Raw genomic sequence first — 25,725 nt, 5'->3', positions numbered from 1 at the left:
GTTTATAGGGATTGTATGATGAGGTCACGTGCGTGCCAAACTCTACAATAACACTCACAGGCAGCCAAAATTGAATAATGACATTTGTTTGGTGTTTAGTTTTATTTCAAATCGAATTTCCCCCAGACTATGTCGGTGTAAAGTGAAGCACATTTTACCTCAGCTCCAGTGACCTGTGTGTAACCTTTGCAAAATAGTTGAACTCTGCATGTTTCTGTCTGGCAACAAGCTTCTTGCACATTTTCAGTCTCTCTTTTCCTGCAGTTGCATAGCAACACAGGCGAGCATGGGTGCGGTTGTGTTTCCAAACTAGCACTCTTTGGCCCTGCTTACACCTGGTATTAAGATCGGTTTTGTTCGATCGAATCACAAGTAGAAGATGGACACACATTCGGATATACACACAGAAGCGCTGCACTGTTTACAACGTGAACAGCGTCAGAGACTTGACACGGAAGAGAAGAAATTCATTAGAAAAAAGTCATTATTGTTGTGTTTTTTCTCTTTGCTTCATAACATTAAGGTTGATCCACTGTAGTCACAGACTATTTTACCAATGTCTTTACTACCTTTCTGGGCCTTGAAAGTGGTAATTGCATTGTAGTCTATGGGAGGGTCAGAAAGCTCACGGATTTCATCAAAAATATCTTTATTTGTGTTCTTAAGATGAACAAAGGTCTTACGGGTTTGAAATGACATGTGTCACGGTCACTACATTTCCCATCATCCTCCCTGGCCCCTGACCTGCCCCTGACCTCTGTAAGCAAACTACTAGCTTGTACTGTATAGTCATATTACTTGGTCATTCAAGTCTTTAGTCAGCTAATCTGCAGTGTGTGAAGTTTTCTGGGGACTGGGTGGTGGGTTGCTGAGAAGGAAGTGACAATCAGGATCAATATAAGAATTGTGTCATGTTTCAGATACAGTCACTGCTCCTGTTTCTCATCTTTAGTCATGTGACATTCAGTAATGGATCAGTACAATAAGATGACATCAGCAGGCTGTAGAGACATTAGAGACAATTTAGGGTTTGTGAAGGTTTACAAATTGTGGGAAGTTATTGAGAGCAATTTTATTGTCTAACGGTTTTAATATGTAGCAACTAGATTTTCCAACAGAAAGATTTAAGGCAAGCAAGATTTTTGTTTAAAAAATAAATGAATACTTTAGTTTAGGGTCCAATTTTCACTATTAACTAGTTGCTTATTTGCATGCATATTATTAAGATATTGGTTGTTTATTAGTACTTATAAAGCACATATTAAGGGCTTATTCTGCATGACCATATTCTACATCCCTTAATCCTACCCAATATCTAAACAACTACTTTACGAACTATGAATAAGCTGTAATTGGGAGTTTATTGAGCTAAAAGTTGTACAGTAGTACATTAGTTAGTTAATAGTGAGAATTGAAACCTAATCTAAAGTGTGACCAATAATTTTATTAAGCAATGATGCATTCAACTGATCAAACATGACAGAAATTACATTTATAATGTTACAAAAGGTTTATATTTTAAATAAAATGCTTTTAAAACTTTAAATTCAGTATAGAATCCTGAAAAAATCTTTTCCACAAAGATATTAAGCAGTTAAACTGTTAAGAAACTGTTTAAGAAATGGTTCTTGAGCAGCTAATCGGCATATTAGAATGATTTCTGGAGGATCATGTGACACTGAAAACCGGAGGAATGATGCTGAAAATTCAGCTTTGACCTCACAGGAATAAATTACATTCGATTAAAATGCAGTTATTTAATTACAATATTGCTATTTTTACTGTATTTTTGATCAACTTAATGCAACCTTGATAAACATATGAGACTTCTTTCAGAAATATTTAAACAATCAGACTATACTTAGGGTTCAGATTGGGTTAAGTCAAATACCTTTTTTTAGTTACACTTCCTATTAAACATAATGCAAACATAATGGCCCAAATCAGCTTTTAAAAAGGACAAATTGATCTGGCTCAAAGAGCCATGTGTCATATTAAGATATGACTATTTTAAGCAATAATATCAACAATGCATTTAGAGCTGCACAAAACCATCATGCTTTTCAAGATCACCTTTGCAACTTTTTTATTGCAACTGGAAGACAATACATCACAGAAACTTGATGGTAGGGTTGGAGAAAAAAATAAAATGAAAGAAAAACAAAAATAGAATTTGTCGTAGTAATGGACAAAGTGGTATTTACATTAATCGATAAAATTGTTGTCTTTGGCAATATGATTACAAGTCAAAGGAAATACAGAGTGCAATTACGCCTCTATATTGACATATTAGCAGGGTGCACATGCCATCAGACCGAATAATTCATTACAAACCAAATGGACTCCGTTACTTTCATCTTAAACAACTCAAACGCTTAACAGAATGGCAGTTAACAGGAACATTTCAACAAAACGATCAACAACAAAAAAACACAATGGGAAAAAAAGAAACACTTCGCCTCCTATTAACGTTTTTTTATATATATTTTTTTTAGGCTGGCTCTTCTTTTTAAAGTGTTTCAGGTTCCTCTGAAAGAACTGGAGAGGAAAAGTTACGTAGTGAGTGTTGTCTTTGAAGGAAGGCAGTGTATAAAGGACTCGTAGCTCTCTCTGCTACTGGTTTCCCAGTTTGAAGCACATTGAACAGAAACGTAATATGGCAGATGTTGATAAAGACCAGCAGACAAGGGATAATTGGGGTTATTTCGCATAGATGTGGGGAGGAAACGTCAAGAAATGTCTAGCTTGGTTAGGGAAAAGCATGCCAACTGGAGAAATCACATTAACACTCATGGGTCAGATATAACATTCAGCACGCTACAAAACATTAGGTTGAACCATTATCATCATCAGATGAGCAGGGAAGACAGTGTGAATTCATGAAACACAGCAATGCAGAGCGATATTAACAAACATGACTGAGAATATCTTATACATGGGTACTTGAGAGAAATGCTACAACTCATTGACATGTTTATGACTAACATATCAAGTATGCATGTGTATAGAGTCATTACAGGCTTTGGCACTGAATCCTCAAGTTCTTTACCGTACGTTAAAACAATAAAAGTGCAATTCGGTGAGGTCGTGAAAATATATACACTAGCGTTTGCACTGAGCTCTGATATCACTTGTTTTCGTCTATAAGTGCTTAAATATATACGTGTGGAGGCGTAAATATTCGTCTGACTGCCTGTACCGAGAACTGAATCAATACTCATGACTTCTGAACAGTGCTACATGTAAATACGGGAACAAAAAAACTACTTGTACTGTGTCCAAAGTCTCATGGAACAAAATGGAAGACCCTGAATAAATCACAGACATGCACATCCGGATTACACATGGAAGAAAAGCAGTCACAAAGCCGGAAGGAGCAGGGTACCGACACTCACTACGAACTTCTCCTTGAAGACACGGACATTGACATAGCGGGTATTCGTTAGAGGGGCGGCCGTTAGCGTGGACCGAGAAGGCCCAAGCCCGAGTCCTCGTATTGCAGAGAGAGTTTCCCAACAGTCAGTGTTTGTCCCTGAAGAAGGTAATTGTGAAGATGCCTGCTTCAACACAAAGGTGATGAGGACGACAAATCGAAATTAAAACCGACAAAAACAACGAAAGAGACTAGGCCTATTGGCATAGAAATTAGAGGCGGTGCCTTAGTTCTCTAGGATCTATATTTATATGAAAATAATTCATGCTCCATGCTAAATACATTATTTACCTTACATGAACTTTGATTTTGTTTTTTTTAAACGGTCTTCTTTTTCTTTACAGAACCCATGCAACATGATTTGGAAAATCCTGCTGGCTACATTGCTTAAATTAAGAAAGGAAAATGGTCTAGTGTTACTTTTATACAGTGTGTATCCTGACTGGATGAAATTGCTTATTACATCACGAGGGTTTCAAATAAAATAAATTGAAAACGTAAACGAATGAACACAAAACAACTCCACAGTCATTATTTTCCACTATTAAAATACAATTGGCAGGTATTGTAGCATTAGCTCAGAGTTTATCTTTTCATTGTGCCGAAGAAGAAATACCACCATCCACTATCGCTTTAGAAGGAAAATATCACTCATTTTGATTGCTTAGGAAAAAAAACGTGGGCAGTTTTGAAAGACATATTGGTAAATGTATCACTTTTGCCACCAAAAAGCACTATGACAAAGGCTTATGGTTTACTCTCATCGTGATAAATTATGTTTCATACGAACCAAACGACAACTACAGACATGAGTATTCTCCACTCGATGCTGTTGGACTCCTTTAACGGGCGAGAGCATCAAGGGGAAGTGACATCACAGAAACTGCCCGAGGATTGTCTTTGGCACTGCCCTGTGCTTCTAAAACATCTTATTACATCAGAGATTACTAGAATCTATAATTATCAGTAACTCTGGCGAGCTGCACCACAAATTAAGAGTAGTTTCACTTGTCACTATGACAATGGGGCAGGGCAAATTTTGCTATAACTTTTTTTATTCTCCTCTCTCAGAAGAATGAAATAATTTTCTGAATATCTTAAAAAAGGGAAGGCTATGGCTTCAATCTCCGTAGATAAAAAAAAAAAAACAATAAAATAAGTTACCCAAAACAAGAAACCCTCAGTAAAATGTTACCTATAAAGATAGGAAAACAAAGTTATTGTTGATATTGCCACAAATCAGTAGAATTCACCTGATGTCCTGGGAAAAAAATAGTAAATTCTATTCAAAGTGATGTTTTTTTTTTCTCTCTCTTTATAATACAGTCTGTTCATTATTTTTGCTCTTTCTGCCCCTTTGCCGTCCGGTTGGTGATATTGTTCAAACAAGCCCTGACTCCCGCCAAATGAAGCAGGGACCCGGCCGCCTCCTTCATCTCCTCGTCGTCACTTTCCGGAGGCTTCTCTGTGCGCCTCTTTTTTAGAGGAAGAGTGTCACTGGCCACTCTCTGTTTGACTTTTGTCAAATGTTGCCGTTTCTTGTGCTGGGCCAGAGCGAGGGCGTCCACGGACCACTCTTTGGGCTCCTTCTTGATTTTGCTCTTGTCGTCGTCCTCGACATCGCTGCCAGTCTCGTTGGCGTGAAAGCTCACCTCGCTTCCATCGCACTGAGCCTCTTCTCCGACGTCCGAGCTGGAAGATTTGGCAAAACTGTAGGTGTGGTCATCCTTGGGGTCGCTGCTGACCAGTGGAGAGTTACAGGTGGGCTCGCCGTCACTGGTAATCCTGTATTCGAGTACTGACCTATTAACACAGACGAGAGATGCATTAGAGCAAACCGCACACATGCTGTTCTTGTTGTACTGTGTAAGTGCTTCGTAAAACAAATGAACTACAAGCGCTTACTGTGTAATTATTTTGTGGAGCTGCTTGTAATTATGCTACTATAGTAATTAATTATAATAATATGTGTAACATGGACACTCTGTACTGATGATTTGCTGTTTTTTTGCACAGATGGCAACAACCTCTGGAACACATGAATACATTCAGTCCATTTGTTATTGTATAAAGTGGGTAAATCTAAATCACAAAACCAGTCAAGAATATACCTGGGTCATATTTCACCCACAAATCAAAAGGAAAAAAAGGGGAGGGTAAGGTAACGCTTCCTTTTACAGTAATTTAACGTACGTGTACTTACAGTGTACTTACCTAAGAAAGTACTGGGTAATATAAGGTAAGTACATGGGTTAAGGTTAGGTTTAGGGGTTAGGTTCAGGGTTAGTACCTAGTTATTACCCAGTTATTGTAATTACTATAATAAGTACATAGTATGTACATGGGGAACAGGACTGTAAAAGGAAGCGTTACCGATTATTAATGATTTTAAAAGGAAGTCTCTTATGTTCACCAAGCCTTAATTTATTTGATTGTCAAGAAACAGTGCTTACATTCCTTTTCCTTTTCGTTTATCTCTTTTGATTACAGGGTAAAATGCTAGAACTACAACTGTGGTAGTAGTAACACATCTCACAGCTCTTCTTTTTTATTAAACTTGTATTGTGTGTTGGTAAGCACCACATCCTTAGACTGGGTAAACCCAGCCCGATCTCCCGGCGATTTGATTTCACCCTGCAGGTCAGGCTGGAAACCTGTACATGTTTCTATCCTGCTCCCATTACAAATCTGCGTGGACCAATCACAAACTGGCTTATCCACGTGGCGCGCTATTGGCAGGTATAACAATATGACGTGTTAGAAAAGTGTGTTAGATAAAGTGTTAGTTATTCTAGAGAAGCGACCGTCAATCCAATTCATTTTAACCTCTCGACGATGCTCAATGGCTTCTTTAGTTTAGCAAACAAATCACTCGTGTGGGTGTCAATACCACTCACTTTCATGTGGGTTTGATTGGTTGAAGAACTATCCAATTGCGTACAGAGTCATTTGAACTATGCCCGTTGATCACACCTCTTGTACAGTAGAAAATATACAGAGCAGACTCCCCAGACTAATGTTCAATCTTAAAAGATTGAGCTTGGTCTGGTGATGGCCAGACTACCACATCCTCAAATGTTAAAAACTATTATTGTAAGTATTTGTCTCTGAAATACACTTGAACTTTGGAGCACCTCTTCAGCGGACAAACAACAATTAAAAAGTGAATTAATTGGCGGTTTACAAAACTCTCCACTTTTCGGTAAAATCATATAATGAAAAATAAGTGAATAAAGACAGTTTAGCTCTGTTTATGCCTTTTATTCTCAGAAACAGTAATGAAGTGTTTTTACAATGACATTTTGTTTTGAGCTTCTGGTCACAGTTCAGTTCAAGAGTGAAAAAGAACATACTTTGCAGGTTTACTGCAGAAATGCTAAACCTCCCTCTGTGGTTCAAAAAATAATCTTAAGAGCTTTTCCACTTCCTGCCTCATATGTGCATTTATGACTCATAAATTATAGCCGTAGCACAGCAGGCTAAAGAAACTGCTTCAATAATTAATGCCTAAATGCAGTGTCACTCATTTTAAAGAGGCTGTTTTACTCTTTGGACCGTCAATGCACGATATGGGCATCATACAGCAACTGAGAGGCTGAGGCCCTCTGTGTGCATAATGGACAAAGGAGAGCTGTTGCTGAATGCTCTTATCATAATTGCTACGTTTTGGGTGTTTGTTTCTTGTTCCAGTCTTTTTTCTGTCATGTGATCCCCTGGTTTTAGTCTTGTGATCCTGCCATGTGTTCCCATGTTTGTTGTGTCATGTTGTAATTGGTTTATTGTTAATTGTTAAACAGTTGTCCCTTTTCTTGTCATTAATATTGTGTGTATTTAAGCCCTCTTGTTTGCCCTGTGTCTTTGAGTATTGATTGTTCCATGTCCAGGCTCCTGTAGTCTTGTTTTCTAGTCTATGTTCATGTTCCTGCTTTAGTTTTGAGTTTTCATGACTTGCCATGTATTTGTTTTATGTTTGATTGTGTTCTTTTTGTAAATACATTGTGTTTGGGGTTCTCATCTCACTTGCCTCCATTGGACTTCAATTGCAACAATAATAGAGGAAATCTGAATCTAGGCCTTTGTTTTATGCTAATTAAATAATGAATCTTACTGAATTTCATAGATGTATACATCCTCATGACAAATAAGCAAATTTAATTGATGTGATGAAACAAAAACAACATCTTATTTTTAGATGTATGATTTATCATTATTTATAATTTAGTATTTGTTTTACAGCATTTAAAGTAATTTTATTGTACAACAAAATAATGTTTAAATAAATCCATGTGGAAAGTAGGAGAAAATGTACTTATTTTGTATTTATGTATATATTTTCTTTATGTAATTACTGCAATGCAAAAAGAATATATAGTGCTGGGTAGTAACTGATTTCATGTAATCTGGATTACGTAAGTAGATTCCAAAATTAAGTACTTGTAATTTATTATATTATGTTTTAAGATACTTGTAATCGGACTACGGTTACTTTTATTGATTACCTGTTATTCTCACAATGGCTGTAAATTATTTTGAATTCATTGATAATTCTTTTTTTATCTTTTTAATTTTCCTTTCTAAAAAGCCTACTGCTAATATACGTTCAAAAGTTTAAAATTCTAACAATGTTTTACTGTCTTTGGAAGGCTTTTGTGTTTCAAACACATAAAAAAAATTGTCATCCGAATCTCTTTGACTTAATATATTAACATGAAGTTTCCCCTGAGATTTTAAGTTAATAAAGTAAGTTAATCAAAATCAAATCAAAAATAGACTACGCTGATCCCAATTTACTTGCATTAGATGGACAAAATTCCTGCAATGTTTTTTCTCAAAAGTTTCTCTTCAGCTGAGGATAGACATCTACATCTTTGGCCCAGTTTACACCTGGTATTAAGATGCGTTTTGGTCGATCGGATCACAAGTAGACGAGGGGGACATTTCACGTTTATACCTGCTGTTTTAATCCGTCTTTGACCACTTTCAACCACTTCTGTACCCATTTCTTTAAGGGGAGGGTCTATGGGTGGGTAAATCTATGGGCTTTTTCAGATCTTTCGTTATAATGGACAAAATAAGGTCACGCAATTAACATATGAACGTGAGTGGAGCCGACAGAAAAACATACGGAGAGCAGCAGCTTTCCATAAAGTTTAGTTCAGTTGGCGGAGATTAGGCGTCTTTTGTGGCTGTTCGAACACAGTCTGAACGCTCATGTGATAGAATATGAAAGCAATCCGGTCTATTGTATTTTCGATCACCTCTGGAACTGGACAAGCTCAAAACGTTTTAGACCCTGTTTACACCAGTATTTAGCATTGTCCACTTGTGATCCAACTGTCCAAAATGCATCTTAATACCATGTATTAACAGAGCCTTGGATGGCCTTGGTGTGAGTAATTAATAAGGACATTTTTATTTTTGGGTGAACTATTCCTTTAAATAAAAAGTATTTATTCTAAATTTGTTTTACACTATTCTGTTATGCATTTTAATATATAAAGTAAAATTGGACACATTACGATGTGGTGAAATGTGACCTTGACATGTCGTTCAGAGGACTTTTAGGTGAGTGCAAACACAAACACTTAGACACTGCGAACCTCTCTGTTTTAACCGGTGATGCTGCTTCTTTTCCACCTATTCGAGCCCTATGTTCTAATTACAAACCTTTAGTGCCCAGGCTTATGAATGTTTTACAGCAAGACAGACTGTCCATGTGTTCGGTCATGCCATTAAAAAACTTAGTGTATGTGATGCATTATTCATCTCTCATCATGAACGCAAGAGCAGGGCCTAAGCCTGAATAAGGAGGTGTGCTGATGTCTGTGAATGACCTGGCTGTTCTGCTCTAATAAAAAGCAGCCAGACTACACAGAGTCAAAGGCAGAGTTCAGATATGAACCAAGTTCTGCAGTGTGAGCATGATTCTGATTGGCTGATAAACCTGTCAATCAAGTAATGAGTCAGCAGAGACAGGAAACGTGCTCAAAGTGACCTGGAGGGACAGGAGTCACAGGACTGACCTGACAGTGGCTGTCCTGCTGACAATGGGGTTAATGGGAAGGGGTCGTATTCCTGGGAAGAGGCCCTGGCTCATCATTCGAGCTCCGTTCTGGATCACTCCCTGAGGGACTGGGGAGAAAACACAGATAATGCACATTAATGCACAGAGTACCTGCAAGCATATGGGAGCACAAATTCCTAATGCACGTAAAAACTAAGAAACAGTGGTTGGTTCACTAGCATGTCAGACGGGGCTCTTGTCTAAATAGACTGTTTCCAAACAGTATAAACAGCAAAATGGACTAGACCGAATGCATACTGTAGGTCAGAAGTCTGGTTCTGAAGGGTAACAATTTATTTCGATAGTCCACTTAAGACATTATATTATAAGTAACTTTTCAACTACATGTCAACTACCAGTCATTAGAGTATTAGTAGACGGTCTGCTTAATATCTGCTAAAACGTTATTTTGATGATCCCCAACAGACATTCTACAGACTAAAAGTAACTTTGCAAGTACATGCCAACTTATTCTATAACAGTCTTAACAGTCTACTGATAATGACTGGTAGCTGACATGTGGTTGCAAAGTTATATATATAGTATATAGTTTGTATAATATCCAAAGTGGACTATCGAAATAAAATAATGTGAATGACCTTCCCTACAAGAGCACTCTATTGAATTTTATATCTCAAGATAATAAAGAGTATTGCAAGGCATTACATTCATGTTATATTCATGTTTTAACAAAGTAACATACAAAATATACTCTCTACAAACAAGCTAAAATGTGATTTATCAAGATCTTGACCAAACAATTGATGCACCTCTGGATGGCAATAACATTTATTTCCATCAAGATGTGAACCAATTTTTGGTCAGGATCTTGTTTTGACACTGCAAGAGTCAAGCACTCTGTAAAGTCTACAACAGCACATCCCAAGGGCTAAAACTATCCAAATGCATATCAGATGAGCAGCATCCTCCTTTAATAAGGGTTAACAAGGGATGCCAAATTTTTAGCGCTGCAGTCAAACGGGCTTAATGGTCACTGCCCTTCTCTCAGTCCAAGTACGGGGCAACATATAGCTCCATCTGGAAAACTAACCTGGACTCGTAGCAGATGGCGAACACAAAAAAAGCACAAAATAACCATCCATTTAGAATCCAGCACACTGATCTAGCCATTAGGCAGGAGCATTGTTGCCTTGGCAACTGGTCCCCCTATGTATGGCATAGTAGCGGAACTCAACTAGGTGACAGTGAGTTGTGGTTGTGAAGCCGAAAAGAACATCTGGGCTGGCTGGGTGCCCTCTTCACTCCGCCCCCCAAACCCTGAGGGAACACGCTGCCATAACAAGGTGAAGCGATGCCCTGTGACAGAGGCCGTCCCAGCTAACCAAGTGCACAATGAGAATTGACAGAGATGTCCGACTCTCCACCAATTAGCGTGGATGGGCTAGCAAAGTGAATGGCTAATGATCTCGCCCCATTGTAGACGGTTCATGTCGAGCCATCCATCCAGGCATCAGAAACAACAGCAGGACACAAAAGCAAAGCACATTAACAGTGCAGCCACATCAGGAAGGAAGCCAGTGAGGCTTTTGTGCCTAGGGATGTTCCCTCTTTTATGTGCATGAGAGCTGTTAAACAAAGGCTAGCTCCATTGAAAAGAAATCCAGATCTGCGATCGCAATGAATGGCTTCACGTTAGCACCATTGACCGAGATTTTCTATGTGGCATTATGCGCGGATAATGCTGCGTTTAACAGCAGGTAATAAATAAAGTATCGCGGATGGTGACTTCCAGGAAGCTCAGTACACACACGCGACAGGACGCCTTCAGCGAGGCAGTATCTGGAGCTGTGCAAACATCAGCAGTGATTCAGTGGCGTTTCTGTCACACCGATGCCCATGGGAAGGTGTCCTGGCGCTCTCACAGGGCACTGCAGAGGCAGTCAGTGCACAAATGCTATCAGACTGTTCATTCGCTCGCTCTCTCTCTCTGCCTTCCTCTCAAGCACATTAATGTATGTGGCAGATGGCCCTGGAAACAGTGGCCCTAATACACAATTCTGTATTGAAAAGTCAGTTTCTCTTTTATTCTCTCTCTAACAACTCTATTCTAAAAGGGGACTGTTGAGTTGATTATCAGCATAATGTTTGTTTCCACTAAAAAAAGTTACATTCATACATTTTGTACATCCATTTTTATGTGATGTATTCTACCTCATTACTGCAATCAGGGTTATTAAAGTGAACTAAAAATGATTTCAGCTAGTGGCCAAGGTAACATTTCTCATTTCCGTTTAGTTTAACTTGATGTACTAAAATAACTTTTAATATAACTTAAAATATAAATATAAAAACTAATTCAAAATATCTATAAAAAAAGTAATAGTATCTCAATGATAGTAAAATAACACTGCCGCAAATTTAGCTTTGTAAACAAGATTACATTTTGAGGTTGACAAAATTTCAAAAATGACAGAATAAAAAAATCAGAATCATACAGCAAAAACATTTAGATTATATCTGCATAATTTCCAGCTCAAAGAAAATTATTTTTGCAAAGAAAACATTTATGAAATAAATACATAAAAAACATTTTAAAAAGTAAAAATAAGAACTACTAGCCAAAGTAAAAATAATAATTTAAAAAAAAACTAGCAGAAAAAATAATATAAAATAAACATAATTATTCATTTTAATCATTAATTGAATGTTGATCCCTGTGTATGTTCAGTTGGAAACAGTCCTTGCTGTTCTCAAACATGCTTGCAATCTTAAAAAAATAAAAAATAAAAGTACTTCAGCACCTGCCTTTGCAATATTTGTCCACCAGGGGGAGTCATTCACAACAAAGCAGGAGTCTAAGGGAACATTTAGTCCACTCTTTCCGGACACATTCATATTATCTTATCAAAGTACATAAAAAAGTGCATCAAAGTTCATAACGTATCCTTAAAGCCCCATCATCTCTAAATGCTTTTTTGGAACAAAAGCATAAGTAAATGAACCCTACATTTTTTTGCCACAACTTTCCCTTTTTATACATGATTTTGAACTCCCTCAGATAAAATTACACTGCAGTCTTTCTTTAGATAAGCTGTACTGAAAGAACTCCTTGGGCAAACTACACACTCAGTAAGAAGTACCTTAAAACGCTGCTTATACAAAGAGTTTCAGGGCGAGAGTGCTTTTGGCCATTGTTTTCTCACAATACAGCTGGGGGCTGTGTGATTCGTACATTCGGGCCTATGACACGCACCACTGCTTCTGTTGAGCGAACGCTTCTTTACTCACAAAAGCCAAACAGCAGGGACTCCACATCCTCTCAAGAATCAGCCTCCGCACATGGGGCTCTATGGCCACTGGGCTGCTTTCTGTATAAACACCAGTGGAGGAGGAGGTGTACTGAAGGAGCTTTTGTATTCAACTGGCACACTTCTGTAAAAACAGGTTCAAGTAAGCAAGGTCAGAGGCCATATAGAGTGACTGACTAAAAGCTTGAGTTTGATATAGCGAGAAAATCCTCAGCTTTTAAGCTATGAAATGTACCGTCAGAGCAATAAACACAAATCCAAAGGGAACAACACAGTTCTTATTCGTGTATTAGAATTTATCCAGAATGATAATCTGAAATGATTTTGAATGAAAATTTTAATCTCAATCGTCTTTTAAGTGAAAACTGTGGTCTTGTCATGTCAGAAATATACCTTGCCCCCTAATAGTTCACCCAAAAAGGAAAAATCTGTTATCATTTATTCATCTTCACCCTCCAAACCTGTATGACTTTCTTTCTTCAACATGAAAGGAAATATTTGAAAGAATGTTCAATCTGCCTTTAAATAATGAAAGCATACAGTGACCACAGGCTGTCAAGCTCCAAAAACACCACAGAAGTTCCATAAAACTAATGAATATGATTTATAAGTCTGTGTGTATTTTTGTGAGGTCAATTCACTGATTAATTTTTTTTTTTAAATTAATGTCATAAAATGATTATTAATATTATATTACGTACTTAAATATAAAAATTAAATAAATGTTAAAAAAAGCATCACTGTATAAGGTTAAATAGCCACAAATGACCTACAAAAGGCATGCAACCCAAAGGCAAAAAAAATGAACACTAATCCTGTCTTCATTTTCTTTTTTTCAGGTGCTGAACTCATTCGGGAGCCACATGCGAATCTCTCGTTCCAGGACTGAAGACTGAGCCATACATACATTGCCTGATGTGAAATCAGCTCGAGGAATGTCTGCGGCATAAATATCCGATTCAACGAGTATAAAAGAATCCAGATTAACTCCAGCAAGACTTAATGGTGGCTACAGCTTTGTAGAAATGTGCCAGAGAAACATGCATTTACATGCCTGCTCATTTAATCTAATACTGCATCCGCTGGAATCACTCCTCTGGGGTATAATGAGAGAGACACAGTGAGAAAGGAGATAAAGACAGATAAATACACAGAGAGACACTGAATGGAAGAGTAAGGGCGATGAGAAATGCAGATGACAAATTCCCTGTACTGTAAACTTGGCACCTGCTGTTGTGCAATAAAGCCCATGCATTTAGCTTAATTCTTTTCCCAGACGAACTATAGGAAGTATATTGGATTTGAGGGGATTGGTTTTCAGCTCGAATATTTTCAGTCTGATAAATGTCAGCATTAGCCGGAATTAAAAGGAAGGCGCAGTAAAATGATACATTGCTATCTTGAGGCATTGAGGCAGGAATAACAGTGCAAAGTGATGCCGGTGTCTTAAACAATTCTCCTACATGCTACAAAAAGCGCTCGGCTGTGGTGATGGATTCCCGGGTGCTGTGAGAAGTCCTTCTGCCTTTCACTGCCAAATAAAAGCCCCTATACACACTCCAGAGATGGCGAACGCATACATCACTCACATAAAGGCATGAGAGGGAGAAACAAAGTGAATGCCTTTTTATTCATGTCGCAGCGACTGCCACGACACAGAACCGAATCCAAACAAAATGTCGTTTAAGGATATCATTTCAGGACGAGTTGCTGTCAGTATATTGGCAAAGATTGAAGGGCCCTTTGTAGGTTACACAGTAACAAGTGACCTCCTTAGGGACTAATCTTCCGCTTGCTGCTTCACAACTATTTACCAGGCTGCCATGGCAACCGAGACTGATATCCAGCGTTCAGATCCCGCCTCTCGCCCTGGTGACCAGGAGCAAGGTCAGGCCAAAAAGATAAACAGTGCACGGGTCTCAACGTTATGCAACTCTCCCTCTGACAGAAGGCAGATGCGAGGAAACGAATGCTCTTTTTTAAGTCGGCGACAGCTGCGTAAAACAGAGGCAGGCGAGATGCCAGCGCATGTTTTGAAGGCACGGCGTGTGAGCTCTCCCTTTGATTCTCCAGACAAATGAACATGTTGAAGTGCTTGAAGAATATCTATTATTCACAGGGTGGAGACCCAGCGTTCATTTAAGTGTCAGACTCTGATGAGATATAACACACGCTGTCGGGAGCGCAAACTTAACAACGCCTCTCACCACGTCTGCTTGTTGGGCCCTAAGGTTAAGCGTATGTGGTATGTCTTCAAACACAACTAGCATTTTTGCAAATAAACCTGTAGTGCAGGTTGAGTTGAGGTATGAAGTTGGAAAACAACAAAGTCGTTTTGCTATGCTGGGTCTAGCTACACTCTTAGGGTGTGTTCACACTTGGCAGGTTTGGTTCGATTAAAAAGAAAGGTATGATTGCTCTGTTAGTGCGGTTCATTTGATTAAGTGTGAACGCTGCCTTTTAAACCCTGGTGCGCACCAAACAAGTGGACCAAGACCCCTGAAAACGTGCGTCTCGGTCCGCTTCCAAACAAACTCTGGTGCGATTGCTCTGTTAGTGCGGTTCGATTACTTTAAGTGTGAATGCTGCCAGCCAAACCCTGGTGCACACCAAACAAGCATGAAGAAGTCCGCTTCCAAACAAACTCTGGTGCGGTTCGACTGAAATATGAACGCAACACGAACAAAAGACAAGATGCAACCTAAAAAGGACAGAATGCTCAAATGCTCACATTCAATGAGCATTGATTTGGATGTTTGGCAAGTTCCGTCTCAAAATTCGTTTTTTTTAATTTATTTTTTATCTTTAGGTTCGGTCTTAAAAATGATAGTTTGAACGCTAAGCGAACCAGGATGAAATGTATTATTTTCTTTTTTTGGTTTGAACCAAAAGAACCAAGAGATCCGAACTACAAGTGTGAACACACCCTTAAAAGCAAAGGTTTTCGAAGTGATGCCATAGATCCTGCTCCTGCAGAGTTCAGCTCCAACCCCAATTAAACACACCTGAAGCAACTAATCAAGGTCTTACGAGGCATTCTAGAAACTTCCAGACAGGGGTGTTGAGGCAAGCTAGAGGTAATCTCGGCAGGACATTGCCCCTCCAGGACCCTCCAGGACATCCCTGCCATAGAAGAACCATTTTGGGTTCCCTAAAGAACCTTTTGGTGAACAGTTCTTAAAATAACCATTTTCTCCTTATTGTGAAGAATATAATAATAAGAAACCACAGAACCATAGATACAAATAAAGAACCTTTACTTTTAAAAATGTTAACCGAGTATCTGATTCTTTTTCATGCTGAGACTGCTACATAGTACAATCGATTGCATGGATCGTCAGATCTGAATCCACAAGAGCAGCTGTCCCAGTTAAGCAATGAGCCATAGTAGAGGAACATCCCTCCATCTGGAAAAAAAAAACCCCGTTAAAGGTCAATTACCATTTTTATAATGATTCGGATGGGGTTTTGCTTGTTTGCAGCAACAACTAAGTTTAATTGCGCAGTTCATAACATGAAATGCCTTCACAAAATACACCGTGTTGGCAAACAGAACCCAGCCGTTAGATATCAGAGGAAGGGAAATGGTCTGAGAACGAGAGAGAAAAAGACAGAGAGGGGCAGAAATACTTCAGGGGCTATAAACCCAGTCGGACTCCTAAAGCTAGTGTTGTTTTTGTTTGAGTTGGCGAAATCTATAGCACACACACGCACGGCAGTAAGAGAATCAGACTGCTTTTAAAAACTACTGCGAGCTAAAAACAGAAAAACAGACAACTTTTTGGTGTTCTGCCTCTTCATTTTCATAAGATTAAAGCGACTTCTGTATCCAGAGTGGGTCGCCTCAAAGGCGTCGACTCTACTGTACTGCTATAAACTAAGCCTGAGGCATCCGATGTTACAGCGATGAATAAACACGAAGAGCGTGTTTGTGTGGGTGCCATCACGTGGTCCGTGTTGATATGCAGAAATTGCTCTAATTCTGAGAGAAGTCAGTAATTTCCCTCAGGTGCCCGCCTCAGGCCCCGCGGTGTTGCGTAGGCCTCGGGAGTGCTCAGAGATTAAGGGCTTACAGTTGGCACATTAGCTGCTAAATGAATCCTGCTCTGTCACTGGTAACGGGGCCACATAGCTGTCAGATACATTTCACTGTAGTCTTACCTCACTCCTTTCAACACGCTAATGTTCACAAATGCTTACCTCCAGTAGCTAATCTTACTGACTATGAAATATTATTCATTTTGTTATGGCCTTTATGCCCTTCTATCATTATGGATAGTGAAAAGAGAACCTTCAATGTGAGGTATAAAGTAAGAATGGAATTTTGGGGAGGTATATATTTGCCTGGCTTCAAGGTTTATATTATAATATAAATTCTTAAAAGAATTTACTTCAATAATGGTTCAGCAATGTAGTAGCCATTAAAACACACACACACACACACACACACACACACACACACACACACACACACACACACACACACACACACACACACACACACACACACACACACACACACACACACACACACACACACACACACACACACAAACACACACACACACACACACTTAAACACAAACGCTTAGAGAAATTCTGTGGTTATTTTTTTATAACTTGAAAAAAGTTTGCATGCATAACTGTTTTGAGGATTATTTTAAAAGAACAGCAGTAAATATATGTAATATCTGTGTAATATATATATTACACACACAATAAAGGTCAAAGGCCAATTAAGGTTTAGAAATTAATAATTAAGAGCTTTAAATGTTTTTGAAAGAAGTTTATTATGCTCACCAAGTCTATTTATTTGAACAAATCAATTTCTGATAATGATCCTTCAGATATCATTTTAATATGCCGATTTGGCGCTTAATTATTATCAATTATAATTGGTGCTCAAATATAACTAAAGCTTATTATTATCAATGTTGAAAACAGTTTTTGCTTTACATTTTATATACTAATATAGAAAACTATTTGAAATTATAATAATATTTAACAATATTACTGTCTTCACAGTATTTTTGATCAAATAAATGCAAAATGAGCACAAAAGACTTTAAAAACATTAAAAAGCACAATTATTTTAAACTTTAGACCTTTTGCCCGCTACTGTACATACTGTAAAGTATAGCCTATTAAGCTAATTACAAATACTCCCAAATCCTGAACAAAACAAAAAAACTCTAAATAAACGATATATTAAATGATGACATTTTTGTTTTTATGAATCATTTAAACCTTTTTTGATGTCCTAAAAGGGAGGTAACACACATACACACACACACACACAGGTGGGCAAATTACACGACCATCACTACTCCAAATCAGCTCAGTTCTTGTTTTGAGTATGGGGTGTTAAGTTACCCAGCAGTACCCCACAGGAGGGAGTTGTGTTGTTTTCTCTCTTTGCTTTGGTGCATGTCGATACATGCTAGTGGAGCGTGAAGAGCCACTGCTACACAACAGCGTCCACTCAAACAGTTTTTCTTCTCCCTCCTTCTGTCTTTAAATCCCCAAACAAGGATTGTGGGCGGTGTGGCGGAGCCAAACACACATCAGCCGAATGGGATCAAACACTACGGAGACACTCAACGTGTGTGTGGACACCAGTCAGTCTCGTGCCCTCTGGGACAAGCCCTTCTCATAATGACCCTGTCCCTACGCTGCCCTCCACAACCCAACTGATAAGCCACTAGCGTCTGTGTGCTTTATGGGCCTCTAATGGCTTCCTCACACACGAGTAGAGCTTAAAACAGAAGAGAGCGTTTGCTCTGTCCTCCCCCTTCTTAGCCCTGTTAAACACACATGCTGGACAATCCTCTCCCTGACATCTTTAAAGGGATAGTTCACCAACTCACAACCATATGTACTCATATCACTCTCATGTCGTTCTAAACCCCTTTTTCCACACAATGAAAAAGTGGATAGTGACCATGGGGCGGTCAAGCTTTAAAAAATTGCTAAATTAACCATTACAATACAGTAGTTCATATAGACTTGAATGCGCACTGTATTTTGTAAGTCTTCTTTGTGTAAAAAACAGATCAAAATTTAAATAGGCAATTGCTGAACATTTTGAAAGATATTATTTTAAACATTTACAGCTATTTTCAAATTCAACAATTAATTAATTCATTAAAAAGTAAAGGGATATTTCACCCAAAAATGAAAATTCTGTCATCATTTACTCACTCTCATGTTGTTCCAAACGTGAATGAATTTCTTCTTTCTGCTGAACACAAAAGAAGATATTTTGAAGAACCAAACAATTGGTGGGCCCCACTGACTTCCATAGTATATGGAGGAAAAAATAATACTATGGAAGTCAATGGCGCCCATGAACTGTTTGGTTACAAACATTCTTCAAAATATCTTATTTTGTGTTCAGCAGAAGAAAAAAATTCATACAGGTTTAGAACAATTTGAGGAGAATTTTTTCCCCTCATGGTGTAATTTAATTATGTGCAAATTAAAAATCTCACAGGTGCAATTAAAATTAAATTAAAGGGCCCTTTTTCAGAGGCGCTGGTTCCGAAAGTTTTTTTTTTTTCATTGATTTTTCCCATAGTTATTTTAAAATAATCTTCTTTAAAGAGTTTTAAGCCATGAACCAAGCCAATCAGTTACGAAGAGAACACTAGAAACTTTGATTTGAAGCAAAAAAAGGACAAAAGCCAAAGGTACAAGTGTAACACTGAGTTCAAGGAGGACTATGAAGGTAATACGAGGTTTATTAGCCTAGATAAAATACAAGGATAATAGCCAACGTGTGAAACAACGTGCAAACATAACACAAACAAAAACGGACAAAGAATATAATGTAGTAATGTAGTTTCTCACCAGGAATTTCACTGTTAAACATGATTATTTAGAAAATAAGATGAAATAATGTGGGCTAACGGCTTCAGCAGAAGCAAATACCATGGATTAACAACCTCATAGCTCACAGTCGGTCTGTCTTTAAAGGTTTATAAGTTATCATTCAAAATCAGTTTCCTTAAGGAGAAAATGAATGGAGTTTTTACTTCTAGAACCTGACTGTTGCACTCAATTGCTATGAAAATAAAAGAGCTGTCAGGCACAGATCTTCCCTCCTTGTTTTTTATTTGCGGGTCTGCTCTGTAAAATAAGCCGGTATGTTGAGTTGAGATGAATTAATAATTAAACAGCTCTTTAAGACATCTTAGTGAGTTCTTCAGCTCCATGCACTCTATGTCAGATCTCCGGACGTCTTCCTTCCTCTCGCTTCCTTTCGCTCCCCTGGCCGGGGCTTGCCATCGCCATGGCAACCGCTCACATTTCACACACTTGAGAACAGTATATCATGCAACGGGCGAGGCAAAAACAGGAAATAGCACTCTGTGCTTAGCCGTGGCTTTCTGAGGCCTGTTTACAGCCAGTAATAGAAACCAGACACATGGTGGCGACTATAAATGTGGACGCTAACCGGACTGCACACACACACGCTGAAAGCGTGCAGTTATATATTATAATATGCAGCCTCTGACTTCAGAGTGTGTGTATATGTATATATATATATTATATATATATATATATATATATATATATATATATATATATATATATATATATATATATATATATAACTTACTGTGAAGAAGCAGAGAAATCAGGCTGCACTGTATGCTAACAGGGACAAACACATTTCAGAAAATGCCTTCTAGAGCCTGACTGAGCCACTGTTCTGAGGTCAGCGGATTGTGCAGTTTACTGTGTGACCGTCACGCACAAATCCACTTCCCACTGACCTCAGATCCCCCCGTGAGCAGTCAGAGAGAGCACTAGAGTTACGAGGTGAACCCGAGGGACGCGTCCAGATAAGACCTTGAAGCCAGGGATGGTTTATTTGTTTTGGCATTTTCAGTAAAGCGGACATAAAACAGAGCAAGACATTTTTGAAGGGCACATCAATGCAGCAGCAGCACAAAGCACTATAGGTGTTTTATCTCCGATCATGCACGCGGAACAGCTGCACAAATCTTTTCAGGCACACCTCTGTAGCGGAGCCGGTAACCCACGGGACGGTACAGTGCCGTGATTTTTAAGAGCGGGCAGTTCCACAATAGCAGCCTTCAATAAACTTTGCACATTCCACAGAGCAATTAGCATGAGCCATGCCACTTGACGATTTCAATTTGCTCAGCAAGACGCAACACCCACGTCTGAGAGACGGGGGAGAAAACAATGCGGAGAACAGACGCTCTGCCGTCAGTCTCAGAGACAAGCGCTTGCTGGTTTTGGAAGACCAAAGACTTTCTCCTGATTAATGTCTTTCGTTCTCTTCTTTTCTTTTTCTCTTTTCCCAAATGGGAAGACTGAATTGACAAAGAAAAATGGTTTTGGAGGTGAAAACCCAGATTATTATTTTGCAGTGATAATCATTTTTCTCTAATGCAAAGTGTTAAGCTTCATCCTGCACTGTTACAGACACAGACAGTAATGATTCCTCAAATTGTGCAGCTTGATAAGGAAAGTGTACTATTATTTTTATTATACTATGTGATAGCTGACTTCGAGGTGAATTCAGCAAACAACTTAGCAACCACCTGAATATGTGCTCGAATAGGTTAATTAGATTAATTTGTTGAAATGGTTTTAGATGAGTGAAAATGTCCTGGATGATGCATTAAAGGCATCTTCAAATATTTCCTTTCCCTCAACTCAATCCTCCCACTTTCTTTTTCTGTCACTTCACTTTATTGTGTTCACTAGCCTGACAAAAATGGAGATTTATTCTTCTTTCATCTGAGTCATAGAGACACAATGCCTTTCTTCCTTGGTGGGAGTGGGAGAAGGAATTGGAGGAAAGATGGAATGAGAGAAAGATGGAGAGATATAACCAATATACAGTATTCTGGATATATACAGTAAGGCCCAAACAATTCTGAGACCACTAATGAAAATGCTTCCATTTCAGTTGGAGTGAAAATAGTATTTTTTTTAATGTGAATATTAATAATGTCTGAGATGTATGTACCTGGAGCCAGATTCACGAAACATTCTTAAGAATAAAATTCTTATTAACTGACAAATTCTAAATTAAGAAAAAAAAGATAAGAATGTTATTAAAATCATTGTAGATAACTTCTTAAAGTTAGGATAACCTCCAACCTGTCTTAAATAGCAAAATGTAAGATGTTTAGTGAATAATTTCAAAGATTAAACATTACAACAAAACACTAGCTATTTAGCTAAATACAATACACATTACTACTACTACAATACGTGGACGAATACCGATCGATCATTTGATCTTATGTGATGTGCTCACTCAAGCTAGAACTAGCCAGCACACACAGGACGCATTCACTAGAGAGAGCGCAAGACGGCGCACAAATAAATTAGAAAGACCACTGCATCTGAGACAGGTTTTTTTAAAATAATGATTTTAGTGCAAGTTAAAGGTTACACTAACTGTGGACTGTGTATTGTCTGTTTGAAACCTTTAACTTGTATTTTCTTGTCTTACCTGCTGCCCTTAGGTTTATAAATGGAATGGGATTGTGTTGTTTATATGTGTTTATGTATTGTAGCACCGCTGAGGAGTCTCTGAAATTTCACTGTATCCCGATGCAATGACAATAAAGGCTAATTCTAATACTTAACTTGACACGACACATTAAAAACATGACACTGAGTGGTTAACTCCTGTCAAGCCAGTTGCAACATAAATACTCTGCACGCTTATGATATTTACGGTAATATGCAGGCCGTGCAAATGTGCAAAAAGACCGGCTTTGAGATGTTTTTTATTCAGCGAGTCTTCAGCAACACCCACCTTTCAATCAAATAACACCAAACCCTGTAATTTTGAGATGTTCTTAAAAAATATATTTGAGGACTTAATAATTTTTCAAGAATTGTACTTAAGGTAAATTCTGAGAAGTTCATAAGAATGTTCCTAAGCATTTTTAAGAACTTCTTTCTTAAGAAGATTTTCACGAATCCGGCCCCCTGATGATCATATTCTCCAGCACGATTTGAGATTATCCAAAGAGCATCTTGAGCTTCAGTTTTTCAGTTCAGTTTTGTCAAATTTACTTATTTTGATTAGTGATTTATCTAAAATATTAATTTTCAAAATATTTAAAATTCCTTTAAAATTATTATTTGACCTTTTCTTGTTTAAATATAAAAATACTTTTCAGGTTTAAATCAGATTTTGGATCCCAAATTTTTAATGTGGACACAGACTTTTGTTCCCCACTGTATATTTACATTTATGTGCTTTATGTTGGCTGGGACCTTGTTTAAAAAAAAAAAAGAAAGAGACGAGGTTTCCCCAGACATTTCTCCCAGATGCTGGAAGGCATGTAGCTTTTAGAGCGGCCCCCCCATCGTTAACTGGGGTGGCATCACAGACAGAGATGAATACATTTCAATGTGACTTCTTAGTCACTCATCTGACTCATGTAGGTTCAAAGCAGCCGCTGTAGAGAATGAAAGAATGATTGAAATGAAAATGTACTCACCTACCTCTAGAGAAGACAGGTAATGTCACCGCCACGACAACACAAACCTCTATTGTGCGCTCTCTTTGCACTCCTTCTCTCAATGTTTCTGTCTTTGCTTCAACTAATTCAAAGACAGGAAGAATTCCAGAACAATTATGACACAGCAGCTCTATATCAACTGTGAAACCTGAGTAATGGCAGGTGAAATGTAAAAGGAACATTTTCAGCCTGATCCCCTGGAGCAAAGCCTCCAGCCTAGAGAAACATTCCCACATTCATTCATTTACTGTTTATTACATGAAGAAAACACATTTATGGGGGATGTATGTTTTCTCCTGTAAACATGTAAAGCATGTTTTTCTACAGATTTTCAAAAGTATCCATGTGTTCTGACAAAAAATGTTTTGAGGGTTAAACCGTTCACAAAGCCAAGCTACATTCACATGATCTTGGCCTGTTAGTGTTCAAAAAGCATATACATTACAAATGTAAATTTACAGACAAATTAGCGTTAGTTTAAACTGGGGCCAGTTCGTTGGAACCAGTATTGGGACATTTGCCAGTATTTAAAAAAAAATATTCTAAACCTCAAGTAATATTGACAAACTATATACCATTTGAAAGCTTACAGACTTTAGTTTTCATATTTGGTGACAGAATTTGTAAATTTTGACAATTTACAAATTGCCAAAAAGAAACACATTAATTTATTAATTTGCAACAAGAATATTTATCAAAGTCATAAGGCGTGTTCAGACCTTTATTTTGAAAAAGCGAGGGAAATAAAAAAATATTAAATATAGGTAAAAAAACTCATAGATGTAAATCATAGATGGAGTAAATCGACAACAAACTAAGGAAACTGAGGGCATTAAATACAAAAGTAAACAAGGAACTAAAGAAGACACAGTTGATGACGATTAGCAATAGTAACTATAGAAACAAACTAGCAATGGGAACAAAGGGAACAAAAGAAACAGGAACTAAAACACAGGAAATAAGAACATACAAACTAAGGGTACGTTTAAACGACAACGATATGCTTAAAACCGAGAAGATTTTCTTTTAAGTTTTCCAGAAACAGACGACACCATTGCCAAAACAATCCCCATTCACACAGATCCGCGAAAACGCTGTATTCTGCTGTCAGGCCATTAGATGGCGATGAAACACTATAGATTTAACACGTAATACGCATGTGCATGACGACATCATCTTCAGAGATTCACGCTTTTGTTGTTCACACTGAGACCGTTTTCAAAAACTTGCACTTTGAAACCCGTTTTCAAAAGTTTGCGTTTTCAAGCACCCAAAATGCCGTTGCCATTTAGACAAATGGCCAAAACGCATAAAAGGTTTTACGTTCTTAGTTGAAAACAGTGTCGTGTAAACAGCCCCAAAGAGTAACAGGAACAGGAACTGAAACCAAATGTAACAACTGTTTGCACATTTTTTGAGGAATTTCTCCTTTTAAATCTCATAAAATTGGCCCCATTCCCTTCCATTGTCAGGATTTGAGTTTGTTCATGTTTAGAGTTTGTTTTTTACCTGTTTTTTCCTGTTTTTTCTTTATTTTCTAGTTAATCTTCTACCTGTTAATTAGTTCTGTCTTTCTCCATCCCCTCCGTTACTGATTGTGTTAGTTGAATTCAGATGTCTTGTTTATCAGTCTCATTGGTTCTTCTTGTTTGCCTGTATTTAAGCCTGAGTTTAGTCCTGTCTAGCTGTCTGTCGACGTTGCTATTTTGGATGGTTGTTTTGTTCCTGTTTTGAAGTTCTAAAAATTCCCGAGCATTTCTATTAGTTTGAGTTTATATGTAATAAAGACTGCTGCACACAGATCCTGTTGCTTCTCTCAATCTGGATAGTTTCTTTATTGTGCATTGGTTGTGATGTCATATTTATCAAATGAGATTATCGATTACCATGATAACGTTACAGTAAGGGAACGATAGGAAAGGATGAAAGGACAAAGAGTGCAGATACAGACACACACTGATATGAATGTACATATACACATAGTAGATGTGACTACATATTCAAAACACGGCTCAGTTTTGTCACATTCATTTTGATACAACTCTTGTAGAACAAAGAGGAGATAAAAGAGGAAACGTGCAAGACAGCAGGGAAGGGAAGGCAGGCAGGAGACAGCGTTCTCGTTCCAGCGAACACTTCCAAGCTTTGAGAATAATAAGGTCTGAAAAGCATTACTGAAAGAGTTCCACAGCTCCGTCCAATCCTGAAAGCCTTTCTTCTCAGCAAGCAAGTGACTTAGCCCTTGAATTTCAAACTGTTGCGGGTAGTAAATAAATTTGTGAGATGTGTCTCGCTGTAATTCATCAGAATTCAAAAACAAAAGTTAGTTTTAACTTGTCGTTTACTTGATGAATACAGTCGGCTTGTAGGAAGAGAGTATTACTAATTTTGGTCTGAAAACTTTTAAGGTGTGAAATTATTCTGCATTTCTATGCA

At 38.0% G+C, this 25,725-nt stretch overlaps 1 protein-coding gene across 6 annotated transcripts in view; it reads right to left on the bottom strand.

Moving 5' to 3' along the window:
• Window positions 1–2,069: 2,069 nt before the first annotated feature.
• The window catches only part of foxn3 (forkhead box N3), a 120,024-nt gene continuing 96,368 nt past the window's right edge, over window positions 2,070–25,725 (bottom strand). For all 6 annotated transcript variants that reach the window (XM_077239205.1, XM_077239207.1, XM_077239210.1 and 3 more), the window contains 2 exons: window positions 9,457–9,565; window positions 2,070–5,236 (listed from right to left, as the gene is read on the bottom strand). In XM_077239205.1, the coding sequence (XP_077095320.1) occupies window positions 4,768–5,236; window positions 9,457–9,565 (578 nt within the window). In that variant the 3' untranslated portion in view covers window positions 2,070–4,767. The remainder of the gene's footprint in view (window positions 5,237–9,456; window positions 9,566–25,725) is intronic.

This window comes from Siphateles boraxobius, unplaced genomic scaffold, assembly GCF_051911475.1.
Source record: "Siphateles boraxobius isolate OS27281-9 unplaced genomic scaffold, OSU_SipBor_1 22, whole genome shotgun sequence".
Classification (NCBI taxonomy): Eukaryota; Metazoa; Chordata; class Actinopteri; order Cypriniformes; family Leuciscidae; genus Siphateles; species Siphateles boraxobius.
This window is presented reverse-complemented; position numbering and strand designations above follow the sequence as displayed.